The sequence below is a fragment of the Brassica napus genome, chromosome C3, assembly GCF_020379485.1.
Source record: "Brassica napus cultivar Da-Ae chromosome C3, Da-Ae, whole genome shotgun sequence".
Classification (NCBI taxonomy): domain Eukaryota; kingdom Viridiplantae; phylum Streptophyta; class Magnoliopsida; order Brassicales; family Brassicaceae; genus Brassica; species Brassica napus.
This window is the reverse complement of record NC_063446.1, coordinates 25,529,761-25,547,715: the sequence shown is the minus strand read 5'-3', so window position 1 is coordinate 25,547,715 and position 17,955 is coordinate 25,529,761. Positions and strand designations below refer to the sequence as shown.

The 17,955-nt window shown below is 32.5% G+C and overlaps 4 protein-coding genes across 5 annotated transcripts; 2 read left to right on the top strand and 2 right to left on the bottom strand.

Annotated features, from left to right (window-relative positions):
• The first annotated feature begins 872 nt into the window (after positions 1-872).
• LOC106389100 (mannan endo-1,4-beta-mannosidase 3-like) lies at positions 873-3,510 on the top strand. Its single transcript, XM_013829294.2, has 4 exons — positions 873-1,243; positions 1,357-1,551; positions 1,678-2,012; positions 2,560-3,510. The coding sequence occupies exons 1-4, from the start codon at positions 914-916 to the stop codon at positions 2,945-2,947; spliced, it is 1,248 nt and encodes a 415-aa protein (XP_013684748.1). The 5' UTR covers positions 873-913; the 3' UTR covers positions 2,948-3,510.
• A 2,968-nt stretch (positions 3,511-6,478) lies between these two features.
• LOC106389101 (probable mediator of RNA polymerase II transcription subunit 26a) lies at positions 6,479-11,495 on the bottom strand. 2 transcript variants are annotated; one of them, XM_048751580.1, is made up of 4 exons: positions 9,862-11,495; positions 9,738-9,765; positions 9,370-9,653; positions 6,479-9,275 (listed from the first exon to the last, which is right to left on the bottom strand). In XM_048751580.1, exons 1-4 carry the CDS (start codon positions 9,994-9,996, stop codon positions 9,189-9,191), a joined length of 534 nt encoding a protein of 177 aa, XP_048607537.1. In that variant the 5' UTR covers positions 9,997-11,495; the 3' UTR covers positions 6,479-9,188. The 2 variants fall into 2 exon arrangements, with proteins under 2 accessions (XP_048607537.1, XP_048607536.1); XM_048751579.1 differs by having other exon boundaries at positions 9,370-9,765.
• Positions 10,046-11,362, bottom strand: LOC125582986 (probable mediator of RNA polymerase II transcription subunit 26a). Its single transcript, XM_048749493.1, has 4 exons — positions 11,033-11,362; positions 10,853-10,918; positions 10,516-10,598; positions 10,046-10,121 (listed from the first exon to the last, which is right to left on the bottom strand). The coding sequence occupies exons 1-4, from the start codon at positions 11,360-11,362 to the stop codon at positions 10,046-10,048; spliced, it is 555 nt and encodes a 184-aa protein (XP_048605450.1).
• Positions 11,496-17,008: 5,513 nt separating the features above from the next.
• LOC106383156 (E3 ubiquitin-protein ligase SIS3-like) lies at positions 17,009-17,682 on the top strand. The gene is made up of 3 exons (XM_013823295.1): positions 17,009-17,071; positions 17,148-17,261; positions 17,389-17,682. The coding sequence occupies exons 1-3, from the start codon at positions 17,009-17,011 to the stop codon at positions 17,680-17,682; spliced, it is 471 nt and encodes a 156-aa protein (XP_013678749.1).
• Positions 17,683-17,955: the final 273 nt, after the last annotated feature.

Here is a 17,955-nt window from a genome sequence, read left to right as displayed (position 1 = left end):
GTTAGGTGCCGATTCTAATGTCCCCATTACTTAAGTATAAACTCACTTTCACTAATCCCCATTTGGTTAGATCGAATAATCCAAATGGCCGAATATCAAAGCCTTATACCAAACTAAGCAAAAGGTGTGTGACTGGACCCAAGATGAAACATGAGTGTCTCATACCACTGATGAATTAACCGGCATTTTTACCAAGCCAGCAAAAGGAATGAATAAAAGTGAATCATCACTGATCAGTGAAGTACATTGACAATTTACAAAATTTATCAGAATCTTTTGTAGTTACAAAATTTAAAATTTGTTAGCTGTAAATTTTTGGCAGTCTACAAGACTACAACATATTCTCTATCTCTTCAAAGGAGAAAATCGAGGGTTGCTATATACTGTATATTACTTTTCTCGTAAATGTCATTGTGTTTAAAATATTTTTTCTTGTAATGCTACTCTCAATAATATATCTTAAAACCCCTGAAAAGACAGCTTTTTGATGTTATTCGAGCAGACTCAATAAAAACTAAAGGGAAAAATATCTCACACATATATCATCTAATTTTCCAATTACTTATCATTTAGAGAAATTGAATAATCGGGTTAGGTATTACATATTATAATTATTGTGTAAACAGTTTATATAATAATTAAGAAAAACGGCATAGCTAAACCTCGTAAGAAAATCTTTTTATTTTATTTGAAATATTTCGTTCCTAAAATGTTACATTAAAATGACCATAGCTGGTACAGAATCATGACAGTAAGTATGTAAATCAACAGATTAATGAATGTAAGAATGTTCATGCATGGTTATATATATTATAACTGTAAGAAAGCACTTAAGCCTTGCATATATATATATATATATATGTACTCACTGAAGACAATAGAGAACAAAAGCAAAAACAAAGTAAATAACAAAATGAAGTGTTTGTGTTTGATCGTGTTTCTAGCGTTTGTGATCACACACAGCTACAACGATCTAGAAGTAGAAGCTGCGTCAAGTGATGGTTTCGTGAGTAGGAAAGGAGTCCAGTTCATTCTGAACGGTGAACCATTTTACGCCAATGGATTCAATGCCTACTGGCTCATGTACGAAGCCACCGATCCGAACACAAGGTACAAGGTCACACATGCCCTTGAGAACGCGGCCGGTCAGGGTCTGACCATCGCACGCACGTGGGGATTCCGTGATGGCGGTTACCGTGCTCTCCAAACCAACCTTGGTTCCTACGATGAACAAACGTTTCAGGTAAGTACACATGCATGTGAAGTCTAGAGTTTACTCAACAATTGTGAAGCCTTTAAATCTAAATATCTTTTTTTAATGTTAATAATTCGTTTTACATCTTTGATGGTGGAAAGGGTTTGGATTTTTCGATAGCCGAAGCAAAAAGAGTCGGTATAAAAATGATAATCGCATTTGTCAATAACTTTCCTGACTTCGGAGGAAAGAAACAATACGTGGCTTGGGCTAAAGATAAAGGCCAAGCCGTAACATCCGAAGACGATTTCTACACCAACGCTTTTCTTAAACAAGCATACATGAACCACGTCAAGGTACACATACTAAACTAACTAACCCTGTTACCTATATATTTTCATCCAGCCTTAATTAGCATTCAACATCATATATTTATAAGATACTAATTAAATTATATAACCTATGATCTTTTGCTTTATTAGACTGTGTTGAACAGAGTGAATACATTTACCAAAGTTGCATACAAAGATGAACCAACCATTATGGCTTGGGAGCTCATGAATGAGCCACAATGCAGAGCAGATACAAGTGGGAAAACCCTTACGGCCTGGATTAGTGAAATGGCTTCTTACGTAAAATCACTTGACTCAAAGCATCTCCTATCTACCGGATCTGAAGGCTTCTATGGTCAATCAACTCCTCAAAGAATGACTTCTTTAAATCCGGTTGCAGCCAACATTGTTGGAAGCGATTTCATCGCTAATCACAATATTGATGCCATTGATTTCGCATCCGTTCACTCTTACCCTGACACATGGTAATAATAAACTCACATAATTCCTTAACACATCAACTTATAAAAGATCATTTACGTTGCTATTGTAGTCCATCACATGAATGAATTGTTTTAGTATTTTTTTTCGCTAAAAACTAGCACTTTTTAAATCTTTTGTTTTTATATCCATAGACAAAAGTATGCAATATGAGGATAAATTATCTTCTACTCAAAACATGTTTGGTTTTATAAGTTTAGGGTTTATGGGATTATTTCTTTAGGATGCAATAGGATTATCATTTTATGGAATAGAATGATGTAGAAGGGTTTATTTCATCAGTCATTCACAAAAATATATTTTTCTTATAATAAAATAAAATGATTATTCCATTAATTTAATAAATATATAAATTGACTATATTTCAATATAAATTTGATGAATAATAAATAGAATGAATTTATTCGGTTTTTTTATTCCATCCATTAAACAGAAAACTCATTTCTTAAACTTCGGGTGTTGCATTAGGAAAACAATTGTTTTTTTTTTAAGTTGAACAACATTACATATTTCATGCTTTTGAATTTACAGGTTTCCTAAGTTAGATGAGAAATCTCTATTGGACTACTTAAGAAAAAATCTCGCAGGCCACATCGAAGATGCGCAAAACGTTCTTAAAAAACCTCTCATTCTAGGAGAATTTGGGAAACCATCGGATGCACCAGGCTATACTCAGGCTCAGAGAGATGCCGTCTTCACTACAGCGTTCGACATCATTTACGTGTCTGCCCAAAAAGGCGGTGCTGCTGCAGGAGCATTGTTTTGGCATCTTATTAGCGACGATATGAACAACTTCAGAGATGCCTACTCCATTTCACTTAGTGAAAAATCTTCGACTATTAATATCATTGGTCAGCAGTCACGAAAGATGAATTTGATTGGTGGAAAAGGAAAGCCAGGTCGCAAAAACAAAATTTGATATTTTAAAAGGTTATTCTATAATAATTTGATCATTTTATTTTCATTATCAATTGTAACAAATAAGTTAAGTGACAAAATTAAATTCAGTGTACACTGAAATGATATCCAGTTCCTCAATTTATATATCCTTAACTTGTCTCATGCCTTCACATAAACATACTCATTAAACCAAAATCATGTTAAAAGAAGATTAAGTAGCTTAACTACATACGATTACCTCAATATTTTAAGCTGAATATTTTAAATTATATTATGGAATTAGATCTTAAGTTGCATCATTCAAGCACATGCCTAATCTCTTTCTATAAGTTTTGAAGTCACGCAAATGCCTAACATCTTCAATTGAATCATTAAAATACCTGCCTAAGACACATTAGTTATTGTGTAGAAAAAATCTCACATCCAATTTCCTCTATGGATTGACCAGTTCAATTTTAAAAACACATGCTTAAACATACTCATTAAACCAGTGCACTGAAATGATATCCAGTTCCTCAATTCATATATAACTTCCTAAACTTGTCTCATACCTTCACATAAGCATACTCATTAAACCAATATTATGTTGAAAAGAGATTAAGTAGCATAACTAAGGTTACCTCAATATTTTAAGATGAACATTTTAAATGATATTATGGAGTTAGATCTTAAGTTGCATCATTCAAGCACATGCATCATCTTTTTCTATAAGTTTTGAAGTCACACAAATGCCTAACATCTTCCATTGCATCATTCAAATACATGCGTAAGACACGTTAGTTATTGTCTAGAAATAGTGTCACATCCAATTTCCTCTAAGGATTGACCAGTCCAATGTTAAAAATACATATGCTTGATGCCCATTGTCCACGTCAAACAAGTTATGGTTCTTATACAAAATTTTAGATCAATTTCAAAACGAAATTTAATTGTCACTAGATCCTGACCCGCGCGCCAGCGCGGATTTGAATTTTCGGTTTTTGGTTATTTATTTAGCAAAATAATGTATTTGTAATATTTGATGTATTATATTCACCAAGTAAATAATTTTTTTGGCATCTTAAACCATCTATTTACGATGAATATTCGATATCATATAAAAAATTGAACAAATTGACGTAATTAGAGAATTGTAGACGATATATAAAAATAATGGTTATTAATGTAAAATATGAATAAATATTATATTATGACTTAGTATGACATAAGAGATTATAAATTAGTTATACATGTTTAAAGAAAATAAAATGATTTTTAAACTTCCATGAAAAATTTAACATATAAAAAAGGCGATGAATTAGTCATCAAATTGTAAATAATTTCATACTTTTATTAATAATAAATTATTTATAGTCTTTGTTTTTCGTCAAGATAATTATTAAATGTCCATACATTAATATGTTAAAAGGCCATATTATGAAAGCCCATGTTGTAACCGTTTTTTTCCGGGAAGTGTAACAAAAAAAAATTACATTTAACTCTTCGTTTTGTTTAAGTTTGTGTCGGTAAAATATTAAAAAAAAAATCTCTATATTTTTCAATGTTCAATTTGAAACTTATTATGCGGAAATCATACGCAAATATAGGCAATTAGTTGGAATCTCTATATCTTTATATTCTTATAAATTTTAAATTTATTGTTTCCTCTTCTGCAAGCAAATCAATTACCGAAGTAATAGATCAATTGGTTGGAATCAAATCTATTCTTATAATTAGTGTAATTATGGTTACAGTTTCTATATTTAATAGGTACATTAAAGATACGACATTGAAGATATTCTATTTTGATTAATAGAAGATATTGGATTTTGAGTTTGTATTTATTGATTTGTTTTTTTATAAAGCTTAGAAAATCAATTGGATGATGGGTTGGTTGATACATCCTATAAAGAGAACGAAAACTATAGGTGGTTTGAATATTGTACATCGATCGATGCATGATGTAAGTTGACTATATAAAACTTGAACATGATCATTTCAAACTAAAGTATAGGTAGGTTATATGCATTTGTTATATTGTAGTTAATATATTTTAAATATTACATAAGTCAAGTGATTCACGTTTTCGTAAAAATAAAATTCAAGTTCATTATTGGGCCGTACTCGTACGTAATAAGCTACGTTAAATATGATGTATTTTTAGGTTCATTTAATGACATTAAGTTTAAATTTGATTAAGGAAAACTCATTAATTTAACTGGAAAAGACAAGCATTAAAATAGGTAATTTTATTTAATGACATTAAATTTAAATTTGATTAAGAAAAATTCATTAATTTAACCGGAAAAGACAAACATTAAAATAAGTAATTTAATTTAATTTTCAGTGGCATGGAAGTGTAAATAAGTTAGAAAACTTAGGGATATTTTTTAATGGATACTTCTATTTTAATAATAGAGATTAGCGCAATTATTTTTCAAACGTTATTTAATTTCACTATTTAATGCTACAAGTCTGACTTCAAAACAAACAGATATGCTTCAAGTCTACAACTAAATATGTATTAGTGTATGTCAATTCTTTGTTGATCATATGAATAAACTTTATTATATATTGTGATACTCTTACGTATCTTATTTGAATTTCTCATATTCTACCTCCTCTAGGCCCACTACTATGATTTATCATTATATCTATTAAAATACAATTAGATATCCTATCATTAAATGTTCATGGTCACTTATTGTACAATATCTTGATTAAAAGAACGTTATGAGTTACTTATCTTTTGTGAGGAACAAAAGGCAAAATATGTCAATAAATTACTCAAGTATATGTTATATTTGAGAATTTACACAATACTCACGATGTGTCTATGTTATGTTCAAACGTTTATGTTATAAACATATTTAAGTTGTATCACTAACAAATTTTAAAATTGTTAACTCTAGTATGATAATTATGTCTACTATGAGCTTGTCACGAACTAAAATTATTCAAATTCTTATTCTATACATTTATCTAATCTATTAATTTAGAGTCCTATTTTTTATCTACCATACAAAAGTCTATGTTAGACCATTAATTAGAAACTAAACTAATTATCCTAAATTTATGCATATATGATATTTTCTAACAGAAACATAATATACATCTAAACAATAACATTCTTTAAAAAAAAGCCAAATACATTTCCATTATGCAATTATTTTGTTTATCATATTTAGTCTAGACCAAACTTTATATATATTTAAGTAACTAATTTCGAAATTGAATAGTATATCCCAATTCTTTTTGAAATTATCATAAAATTATATACGTAAAAGTTGATATTAAATATATATCTTTATAACTTATTTTATATTTTAAATGTTATTTTAAAAACAAACATATATCCGCACGTATGTGCGGGTTCAAATCTAGTCTAAATTAAAAGAAATGAACATTTTATGACCAAAGAAAACATTCTGTTGAGCCTACTGCTTGTGTTAGGACTGATGATACCATTGTGTGGTGGAGGCACAATTTAAAACCAAGTGGAGCTCGAGATTTTTTCCTAAGTTTGTTTAAATTTTTATTTTTATTTCTTTAAGTTTGTGTTTGTTATTTCTAGTTAAGATTTTATTTATGTTGGTATTTGTTTTTTTTTTTTGGTAAAAGGGCTTTATGTTGGTATTTGTTTGTTGCTAAGTTATGAAAATGGGTAATTTAGTGACTCATTAAATAAAACAGAATCAAACAAAATTATGAACTATGGCCCAAAGTTGACTCATTGTTGGTCCAAGCATTGCTTGGTGAGTTTAATGGTTAAATCAGACGTATCCTATAAATGGTTAAAATCGGTCTCTCAATTCAGTCATCTTGTGTGGACACTTTTAATTTTCATTCGGAACCATACTCATCTTCTAGAAACTCTTCCCCTCCTTCTCTGAAATGATCATACTGTTCATGAGATCATTTTTGTAAATTTGATTCTTTGTATGAGATTTCTCTTTATGGAGATAAAGGATCTGAGGATGATCCGCATACACTCTAACTTAATTTGTTAGTATTTACAAACGTATATAAGTATATTCATATTTTTTTTTGTTAGCCGTGATTGTCATTCTCTTATTTAGCACTGCATAATCTGAAAAAAAAACACATCAAGAATCCTAATTCAACGACAATCATAAGATGTTTAATTATTTATGGAGATACTAGAACTACAGAGTACTCAATGTCCACTACTACAACTTTCTTAAATGATTTTTTTTTTTTTTGGTCAACAACTTTCTTAAATGATATTTTCCAATTTTTCCTTAACATTATAGTGACTTAGTAAATAAATGTGTTACTTGTTTTGGTTAATTTTGTGATCATGGATAGAAGATCTTCTTGGAAATCCTAATTCTCCCAAGAATACCACCGGAAGAATGGAAAAAATGAACAAACCGAAAAATTTCATTTCATTTCAAGAATTGAAAAAATAAAAAAAATATGAATTTTTGTTCATTTTGTTCTTCATAAAAATTGCAGAGGAAATTTTTTTTTTACGAATTCATTCATCCATGAAGAATTTAGAGGAAAAAAGTGGAATCCACCTATCAATAATTTAACTAAAATTTCAACATAACTGGTGTAAATTGCGAGAAACAAAAATCACCATAAAATTTCAACATAACTGATAAGTCTATTGATTTAGTTTCTAAACACCGTCTATTGATTTAGTTATTTAAAAGTTATTTGTCAGTTGTGATTGTGAAGATCTCTTAGTACTGCATAATCTAAACCCCTCAATAACCTAGTTCAGTCCCTGCCTATTACTTACTGATTACTATATATATATATAGCAAGGCTAGGGTGTAAGAGAGTAGAGAACATATATATCATACAGTGGAGACGATTGAAATGAGTAGAAGAGACGTGATTGTATACAGAGGAATATGGTATACAATGATCTTACTCTCGCTCTTTGGCCTCTCCATACCACTCAATCTTCTCTGGCCACCTGGGGGAAAGTCACCAGCATTGTCTCGGTTCCTGAGGGACGGCGCGGTGAGTGCAACGACATTCTATGCAGTGACGGTAATCAGGTATCTCTTACTCCCCTCTTCCTGCTTAGTTCTCTTGCGTAATTTTTTCTTAATGGTATTAGAGCCATAAAAATAGAGTAATAGTACTTTAAGTCCATATAAACGACTCCAAGTTCTGAGTTCAATGACAGGTTAACTTCTGCTTTTACCATTTATTTGAGACTAGTTTAGCTATAAAATTACGCGTACATATCCTTAGTTAACTTGGACTACTCAAAAGCTATTCATGACTTTGGAAATTTGGCAATTGTAATCTATATAACATCATCGTGAACCAAACGTAAATACCACTATCAGAAAAATGTACTGTTTTTTTGGACCAAGTTCATATTGAAGCATGGACAGAAACTACAGTGTAGCTAAGTATTAAAAGAAAAACAACGACAAAGGTAAAAATCAGAGTCGGCCTTGACAAGTTTTAGGTTACACGCATTTTAACAAATATTTAACCTAAACATGTTATATATATAAAATAGAAGATCTGTCAATTAAATATTGAAGTTTGTTTTGTAATTGGCAATATGTTTAGGTTCACCGGCTGCTTCCCCATTTTTCCACTTCTTCACACAATCCCAACAATTCATGATACGATATAAATAAATCGCAACCGCATTTAAACCGGATTACCAAACCGTTTTTAAACCGGATTACCACCGGGGTCAACATTTATCATCGACCGTTTTTGTTGGATTTGGTTCGTGTAAACCGAGATCAATAATAAACCGAACTCAGTTTAATATCATTCAGTTTATCATGAGCCATAGACAAGTAAAACATTATATAAAACCCCAAAATTGTAAGGGTCATATACTTAAACATAATCCCTCAAAATTGTTAAAATAAATTGTCTATAGCTCTTCAAATCTTAAGACAGGCCCTGACTAGGGACTGATGAAGATCTTCCACGTTCTTTGTTTACAAGACAACTAGAAAATCATTGAAGTTTTCTACATTAGAGTTACACAAATTATCATCAGTAATCATGATTAATAATATGTTAACTTCGATCATAAGCTGTGAATGGTCATCATAGTAACTGTATAGAATAACTTCATGCTCCCAAAGAAAAATGTAACTATCTTCGCACGGGTCTCTTGAGTAGAGGTCTCTGGGCTTTGCTTTGATTTGGGATAGTTTCCAGTACTTGTATCTTCCTCTGTCTCTTGGCTGACAGAAAATTAAAGAGGCATCAAGAGTTGAAATATTGAAAAGAGTAGAAATATCAAAAATGCAAGAAGAGAATGACTAACCCTTCTCATGTTGTTGGTAGCTCTCTTGGAGTCTCCGCTTTGCATTCTCAAACTTTGCCTCTTGATCAAGAACTTTGAGTTTCTTATAGCGACAAGCAACAAAGACAATAGCTGTTAGAACTTGGAACATAAAATAACGAACCAAACATCAATGTTTTACTAAACCATACACTCACATCTTGTTGAGATCCAGCAAGTTTCCGCTTCTGCTCAGCAACATCATTCGGCTTTCTTTGGTTGGTACGTACCATTTGTTCTCTGGTTTGCTTTGGTTGTCTTCTAGTCTCATCAAGAACGGGTGCTGAGTGCCTCATCGGTCTAACATCAGCTTCTTTTCTCCTCATCTGTTGATTATTTGTGTCCCTCCCAACCACATTGGCTTCACATGTACCAACAGGTCTCCTAATCATTCTACTTTGCACTTTTCTTTCATGTTTGGGCTCCACAAAGTCAAGAAGATCTGAAACCATCCCATGAGTGTAAACATATATATGAAGAGTTTCAAGTAGAGAATAAAATACTAAAGAGTATACTATTAACTCACTTCCATCACAGTCCAAGGAATCTAAGAACTTCAAGTGGCCAAGACATTAATAAACTTGTCAGAATAACACTTCATTAATGCCCAAATTAAATATGATAAAAAAAGGAAAGATATATTCATAAACCTGAGAGAGTTCTAATACAGTAGGTTCAGCATAAAGATCTAGGTCATGTGGAAGAGAAGGAAAGTTTTCTGCTTCATCAACTATTGACAAAGTTGCAGACTCTGGCATCCCATCATCGGCAACTGCAGGAGCCATGCATTATGAATCTTGGACAAGAAAAAGAGAGCTGCTCGTAATGACTAGGCTACATAAAGGGAGAGCTATTACCAGCAACTTCCTTAGGTATGTTTAACAATTGGTCCACCATCTCTTTCCACTTTCTGCACATAACATACATAAAAACACAATACTTATATTAGGGAGTAAATGTTCTAAATCCAACTAGCATAAGAGCAGTTCCTAGAGACATTTATTTTACTATTATTTATTATTTTATATCAAAAGTTTATGATGTCTAAAGAATAACATAAACTTGCAAACATCAAACACAATACACATATTAGGAGTAAATGTTGTAAGTAATCAACTGGCACAAGGGTAGCTCCTAGCAACATTTTTAAAGAAATTTAGACATCTTTTGTGCAGCTAGTTTGCATGGACTTGATTCTCTTGGAACCTTTTACCAAAGTTTGTGTTGATGCACATCACACAAATGAGAGAGTACACGCACAAAGAGACTAAACAAATTTTCTTAAAAAAGTTTCAAACTCTTACTTAATAAGAGTCTTTGCAAGTTTGCTAATATTATCGGAACCATGTTTCCTCAAGCGATTAACAGCCTTTCCGATTTCACTACCCTGCAAGAACGCAAGCCCTTCAATCAGTATTCAACATATTTTAATACAAAACATGCATGATCTGAGATTTTAGGAAATAGGAACCATAAACATTTAGTAAGAACTTTAATAATTAAAAAAAAAAATCATAATTTAGGAGCTTATTTCTCTATATATATAACAATTAAAATTGTAAGCCAATGTTCATTGGATTGTTCCAGATCCAACCATGATACCAAATCATATACATCACCAAAACAGCACCAGAAACAAACCTTAATAAGATCCAGGCTGATAGACATGGAGGCAAGCTTTGTCAGGGATTTGAATAACACAGATGGCTGCAAAAGCTCAGATGACAGAAACCAAAACCAGACAATCAGAACCAATATCACAAACAAACCCTATAGCTATATATCACTTCCTCTGATGTAATTAAAGCAAAGAGACAAAACCTCAACATGTTTGTTCAACAAGATATCTTTGATCCTCATGACCTCATCAACAATTTGATTAACGTTCAATTTCGCCTCATCTTCTTCATGACCACCATCATCTGTCTCCACGGTCTTACGGCTATTGTTGGTCTCTTTGTCACCAGCTTTAGACAGATCGGGCTGGTCATATCTCAAGAGAAGCTCGATGATTGCGTCTCTCCTGGATTTGAGCTCCACTGGGGAATCAGTGGCAGCGACCATAATGGCATGCTCGATGATCCCAAAGATATCAGAATCTCCTCGATGAAAATAGCCCCTCCAAGTATCCAAAGAGGCCGATGGTTTCATAATTGTCATCTGCAAGAAATGGATCCAGAATTCATGTTAATAAACATAGAATAAAACTCCAAAAGAATTCTGAGAATCTGATAAAACTCTTGCAGAGAGTGCACAAGAACTTACCCCAGAAAATTTGAAAAGATTTTTTGGAGCCAACTAAGATAACACAAACAAAGACACGAGATAAACCAACAAAAGGACACAATTTAGAACAGCCTGTAATATAATTAAACATAAATTTCTGGTTAGTAAATATATAATTATTAGTTATTTCTAAAAAATATAATGTATTGCTTTTTATTAATGGCATGTCTACGACTGATGGGATTTGCATCTTTACAAATCCGGATATTCATTGAATGCTTAAAAAGTTAAATAATCTGCCATTCTTAGTAGTAGGAATAATAATCCTTGAATACTTAGAAAGTTAAAATTACTTACCATTGTAGTACCTGTTTTTTAAAAAAAAACTTACCATTATAGTAATAAGTTGAATTGAATACTTACATTAAATTGTTTACCATTGTGATTGCACAAATAAGTTGAATTGAATATTATTAAAACTAAATTCTTTTTCCGCGCTACGCGCGGATTATGTATTTTAATTAATTAGTATAATTATATAATGTTTTGATTAGTTTTTGTTTTATTTTATATTTAGTGTATTGTTTTTTTTTTCTTTTTTCATGGCTCATTTTCCCAATATTAACTTAATAAGTTATTATTTGCGTAAGTGTTTTTGGTTGGTCGGTCTCTAAATTTTCTTCAATAATTTTATTGATGTTTATTTTTTTAATATTTTAACATAATTTAGAATTAATAAACCGGAAAATGTCTTCAACATTAAAGCATATTAAGATACTTTGGATTTTTTTATTGCTTTTTGATTTAGTTTTGATCTTTTATACTCTTGTGTGATTTTAATAATGCCTCAAAATAATTTGATTTGTATTATTTTGGTCATATTCTGAAGCTGCAAACAACATCAATAGTGGTGTTATAGTAAATTTTTGTTTCAAATATTGAAGCGAGTAATAATTTTCACATACTTTCATGGTAATTCATATTTTAAATTTAATCATATTTTTCATATGTAAATTATTGCATCAAACTGGGGAGATTTGTTTTTATTTGACCAGTTTAACTTAATATTTTCATTGTTTTGTGCTTGGTTTATTGATATAAAATGGGGAATTTAATTTCATTTTTTTCTTTATTGTTAGACAGAGTCTTTTTTTTTTGTAAAATATGTTTTATTATGTAAAGCGAAAATATAATAGTACTTATCACTACAAAATAAAATATTTAGGTTATTTTCTGTTATATTTTGTAAATTTAATAATAGGATCTGTATATATGACTTTCAACATAGTTTAAAATGATCAAAAAATCATCATAAGTAAATGCATCGGAATAACAATTGTTTGATAATGCACTTCAAAGTATTATTATAGGTTTTGGAGTTTTCTTTTGAGTTGATTGTTGAATAAAAGTCTCAGAACTGAGAATATTTTTATTCATTTCATGGTGCAATATTGAGTTTAATAAAAGATAATAATTTAAAACATACACCAAATAAAAAAATATGTAAAATATAATATTATATAATAATGTTCAATATTTTTAAAATAGATAAATTATGTATATGTTCAAGAAATTAAAAAGCGATTTCAAATCTTAAATCATTGAATTGGTTATTTATATCTATCTGGTTTTTAGACTGGCAAATTTAAGTAACATATCTTTTTGAAACACAAAATAGATTAAATATTTTTTCTGTATTTTAATTTTTGTATATTGTCTGTATGTTTTTTGTTTTTTTAATTATAATCTTGATGATAATAGAGTAAATAATTTCTACTTTTTGGTGGTAGACTTATGAATGGATTAAGAATTTGCTAAATAAATACAGAGAAAAAGTAGTGTACGAACCAAGTATTTTTGGAAGAATAAATTTAGACAATACAAAAAGAAAGGAAATACGAAGCCGCAAATGAAACATGAACAACATCGCTGTTTAACAATTACGGAAAGAGAAATGTATTTGTTATGATATTTTGACAAAGTTTAAAACGTACATTTATATGTATCTTAATTTCAAAAACTTATTTTTCATTTGAGAAATTGACCTAACTGAGAGCTAATGCAACATAAAAAAAAACAATAATGATTTATGAAAATTCTATTCCCTTTCTCTGAAGCGCTATGTCAAGTCCAAACTATAGAGATAAACGACTTGTGCAATGGCCGTCGTTTTCTTTGATCTTCTTATGGAAGAAGAGACAGAGCTGATACCCGAAAAGGACATAATCTTCTGATCTGACTTCTTATTCGTACTGGCATTGTGATGAACCGCGTTCTATGGTGAAGTTGTTTGCTTGAAATTACACTCGCTTGCTCCTCTCCATATAGCTGCAGAGAAGCAATGTTCTTAACTTTTGACATTAGATGAAGCTGTTCAAGCCCAATTCCAAGATCACCAGTTGAAGTTGTAGAAGATTTTGGTTTTTTTTCAACTCCAGCCTGTTGTCTTGCAGCTACACCAGCCTGCTGATTATCACCAGCATTGTTGCCTTCTCGTTCATCTACAGGAATTGGATTTTGCGGGTTGTCCTGAAACTGGTCTTCTTGGTGTTCAGCCATTTCAACCTCTTCAGCGGACTCAAGTCTTTTCTTTTTCACTTGTCTCTCTAGGCGGCCGAGCTCTAACTCCAAAGGTATTAAATTCGATGATCCTTTGCTTCTAGTATGAAATCCGCTCATTCACCTGAAAACACAAACAGAAAGAGAAAGACAGAAACATTAGACAAAATAAAAATGCTATAGTCTTAAACTGATCATTAACTCTAGGGTGACCAAATGGTCCCCGGCAACGGCGCCAAAAACTTGATGTGTCGAGTTTTAACCCGATTATCTAACTGCAAGTGCACAGTAAAGTACGCAGTAGTAATGCGGGATCGAATCCACAGGGACCGATGATCACACGTAGAGTTGCAGACAAGTTAATAGCTACAGCGAACGAAGATATATTTTTGATGTTTTTTATTTAATTTTCTTTAGTGTCACAAAACATAAACAAGCTGTAAAAAGATGATTTAAACGATTTGAATACTATTTTAAAGCAAACGTTGGGCATTGGAAATTCTCAGGGATTTCTTTTTAATCAAGATACAATTAATGGCAGACACATGGATATATTAAGAACCGTCTAGAACTCAAACACGATATTAGAATTAACCTACTTCCGTAGCGCTAATTCTCTATGTTATAGAAATCTCCACACTAACTTCCGCTGAGTTTCAATTTCTAAACAAGCATTAAGAACAGGTTCAATATGTTCACAAAGCGCAATAACATCAACTTCCGAGGGTTAAGGACACTTTGCTCATCTAAAGTATTTTCGGAAGTTCAAACAGTCACTTTCGGTGCATCAAACAATCTGATATCATGAACTAAGTGATCAATTCAGTTCAAGCAGTAAGAAATCCATTAGATGAAGAACCAAAACGTAATCCCTTAGTCTACACACGTTTTATGAATCAAAACATCAAGAAATCCCCTATGAGAACCCCTAAACCCAACTAGATGACTACTCACACATAACTAAGCAAGAACCACACGATTTTGATGAAGAAAACATGATAAGATTGTATTAAAACAGAGTAAAGGTTCAGAAGATCTTCTCCAAATGGTTTTGAGATGAACTCCTTTACAAATCTTCACAAATCACACAAAACAAGTTACAAAACTCTCAAATCTCTCTCAAGAACTTGTAAATCTCCTTCTTGGTCGTCCCTCCTCTTTTCTGAGTCCCAAAAGTCCAGTTCTTTCGTCCCTCCTTGAGGGGAGTGGGTAAAAAGGAGTGAAAAGCTCATTGGTGCGTGTGGAGCCCGTAGAGCGTGGGATCGGTCGATCCTCAGTGGTCGGATCGGTCGATCCTCAGTGGTCGGATCGGTCGATCTAGTGCATGAAACCGTAGCGACAAGTTCTGGTCGCTACGCATGTCGCTACAATTCACGGCTTTTCTTCTTAGCTCTGGATCGATCGATCCACAGACAATGGATCGGTCGATCTATGTCATGTACGATCAATACTTCTCATTCGGTCCATTGTTCGGTCCATCTTGCTTCTGAATAAATCCCGAATGCGTTCTTTTCTTGCAAGCTATCTAGTAACCTGCATATTACACTTAAGAACACCAAAACGCATCAAATAGACCAAAACATTAATTAAAACCGACCATTTAATTGCTCCAAAACGAGTTTAAAACCGTTAAAAACACGGAATATCATAAATCCACCAACCTTTTATCAGAATCTATCATCATCATGGATCTACCTTAGTGATACTTCCCCTGACTCTTGTCATGCTTGCATGATTCATATCTGATGTACTTCTTGCATCTGTGCATGTCAATGGTATTAAAACAGTTATATATATCTTAAGTTCAATCATTACCTCGGCGACCATGTCACTGAAGTCCTCTGACTTATTGCGTAGCTTCTCTCCTCTTCTCTTGCCTCCTCATACCTTCCAAAAATCAAAAATGTAGGTATAGTTAACAACACTATTTTTTCAATGGCTTTTATCTTCTTATTGAACTCACATGTTGTAGTGGTTCTACTACTTACATGGCCTCCAGCTCTTCTGGCTGTAAACTGATATCCACACGATCTGTCTTTTGCCCCTCATCAGCAAATCAACCTGGTCATATTTACACAATTGCATAAATTAGCCGCTTGTTATAAATCAAACCGAAAATCGAGGACGTAATAAATGCATATAGCAAGCGTCAAAAGACACTACCATAACTAAACGTCTATACCTAATACCAATGATTCTGAAAAACACACAAGACTTGGACAATACAAAACTAACACGGTCTACATGACCGAACAACCTCAATAGATCAAATTACTTCTAAAGTTTTAGCCTCATTTCCAACCAACCATGAACTATCATTAAGTATTTGACAAAGACATACTTAAAGTGCCTACCAATTCCTTTAGTAAACAAAATGTTTGGTAAGTCCGACATAGATTGCTTACCCTTTTTGCTCCCGGCTTGTCTTGAGTATCAGTTTTAATAACGTATGTGTGTGGTTCCCAACACTGTTCCAAGAGCAATTCTTCAAGTACCTTCAGATTTTTTTTTTAAAGGACAGCATTAAAAACCAACCAATAAGAGCTAACAGTAAAATACTGCTCGGCATCAATTAAAATTGGTTTTCCTACTTGATATAGAGGCCTATCGGATTCCTTTCTCTGCTTCAATTTCATTCGGTGTCTCTGTGCCAGTTGGAGTGCTGAAAAAGGGAAAAACGTTCAGTTTCATACTTGGATATTAGTATATAATAAAAAGTAATAATAATAATAATGAAAAAAAAAGATATTACAGTATATAATAAGCAAACAAATACACCTCAGAGTTTAAAGCAAAACAATACCTCGACAATGTATCAACCGATTCCATGCCGTCTTCTAGTTCCTCTTCATCCATCTCCTCCTCTTGTTCCTCTTCCTCCAAATCATCCCAGTGCTTGCTCTTATCAATAGGCTCATCCTAAAGATCATGATAAAAGAACAACCCATCACATTTGCAAATTATGATAATGTTGAAATAATTTAATAGGAAGCTTATAATATGTTTTAAGAGATGAGAGGCATAAGTCAAGATACTGCTGCATACCATCCTGGACTTTACTTGACTCCTGCTCAGGTAAGTCTTGTCGTTTTGTTCTCAGTACGTTAAGCATTTAAGTAACTATCCTTAACGTGAATATAACTCGAAGCAGACTGAAGCTGTGGAGGCACTCATACAAGAACTTCCAAAGTTCAGGTTAAAAGCTGTCCCAGATGATTGCGGTGAATGCTTAATCTGCTTAGAGGAGCTCCATATTGGACATGAGGTACTAAACATCTCTTTTCCTAACATTGTCAGGGGATTAGCCAACTTCTTATGCATAAGTTTTGCTACAATTCTGTGTTTGTCTGCTTTTATTCCTTAGATGAGTGGAAATTATCTGAATTTTACAGGTTAGAGGTTTACCTTGCGCCCATAATTTCCATGTGGAGTGCATAGACCAGTGGGTGCGTTTGAACGTGAAATGTACTCGGTGCCGTTGCTCAGTTTTTCCAGACCTTGATCTCAGTGCATTATCCAACCTCCAGAGTTCATCAACACAACAGCCCTCCTCACAGGGGAACACGGAAACAACAGAAGCTCAGTACATAAGAAGCCAACCACAAAGCGAGAGCTACTTCCTGAGACTTCAATCTCTAATTCACCCGGTCCATACAGACACCGCTCTGGAGCTTACAATACCTTAAATCACACACGTAATCTTATAAAGATTCTCTGTACATAGCAAAAAAAGTATCAAAACTGCATCCTAAGAGATCAAGAAACTTGACACTGACCAAAGATATTCAGAAAGCCTGCCTCCAATAGCACTGCTTGAGTTCTAAGAGCCTCATCGAACCAACAATCCACGTCGGATCCAAATGGAGATGTTTTACATTTAGAGGCCAACCTAAATCAAAACACAGAACTAATGTAAGGTCAAATGCTTTCAAAATCAACAGACCCAATGTGTGACCAAA

Excerpts from the sequence above, each read along its gene's own strand:
- LOC106389100 (XM_013829294.2), top strand. The coding sequence starts at position 914 with ATGAAGTGTTTGTGTTTGATCGTGTTTCTAGCGTTTGTGATCACACAC. Across the intron at positions 1,244-1,356 it reads ACGATGAACAAACGTTTCAG|GGTTTGGATTTTTCGATAGC; the intron begins GTAAGTACACAT and ends GATGGTGGAAAG. Across the intron at positions 2,013-2,559 it reads CACTCTTACCCTGACACATG|GTTTCCTAAGTTAGATGAGA; the intron begins GTAATAATAAAC and ends TTGAATTTACAG.
- LOC125582986 (XM_048749493.1), bottom strand. The coding sequence starts at position 11,362 with ATGAAACCATCGGCCTCTTTGGATACTTGGAGGGGCTATTTTCATCGA. Across the intron at positions 10,919-11,032 it reads TGTTGAACAAACATGTTGAG|CCATCTGTGTTATTCAAATC; the intron begins GTTTTGTCTCTT and ends GAGCTTTTGCAG. Across the intron at positions 10,122-10,515 it reads CTTGCAAAGACTCTTATTAA|AAAGTGGAAAGAGATGGTGG; the intron begins GTAAGAGTTTGA and ends TGTTATGTGCAG.
- LOC106383156 (XM_013823295.1), top strand. The coding sequence starts at position 17,009 with ATGAGAGGCATAAGTCAAGATACTGCTGCATACCATCCTGGACTTTAC. Across the intron at positions 17,072-17,147 it reads TTTACTTGACTCCTGCTCAG|ACTGAAGCTGTGGAGGCACT; the intron begins GTAAGTCTTGTC and ends AACTCGAAGCAG. Across the intron at positions 17,262-17,388 it reads AGCTCCATATTGGACATGAG|GTTAGAGGTTTACCTTGCGC; the intron begins GTACTAAACATC and ends TGAATTTTACAG.
- LOC106389101 (XM_048751579.1), bottom strand. The coding sequence starts at position 9,996 with ATGGCTCCTGCAGTTGCCGATGATGGGATGCCAGAGTCTGCAACTTTG. Across the intron at positions 9,766-9,861 it reads CTGTATTAGAACTCTCTCAG|TTCTTAGATTCCTTGGACTG; the intron begins GTTTATGAATAT and ends GGCCACTTGAAG. Across the intron at positions 9,276-9,369 it reads TTGCTGGATCTCAACAAGAT|AAACTCAAAGTTCTTGATCA; the intron begins GTGAGTGTATGG and ends TGTCGCTATAAG.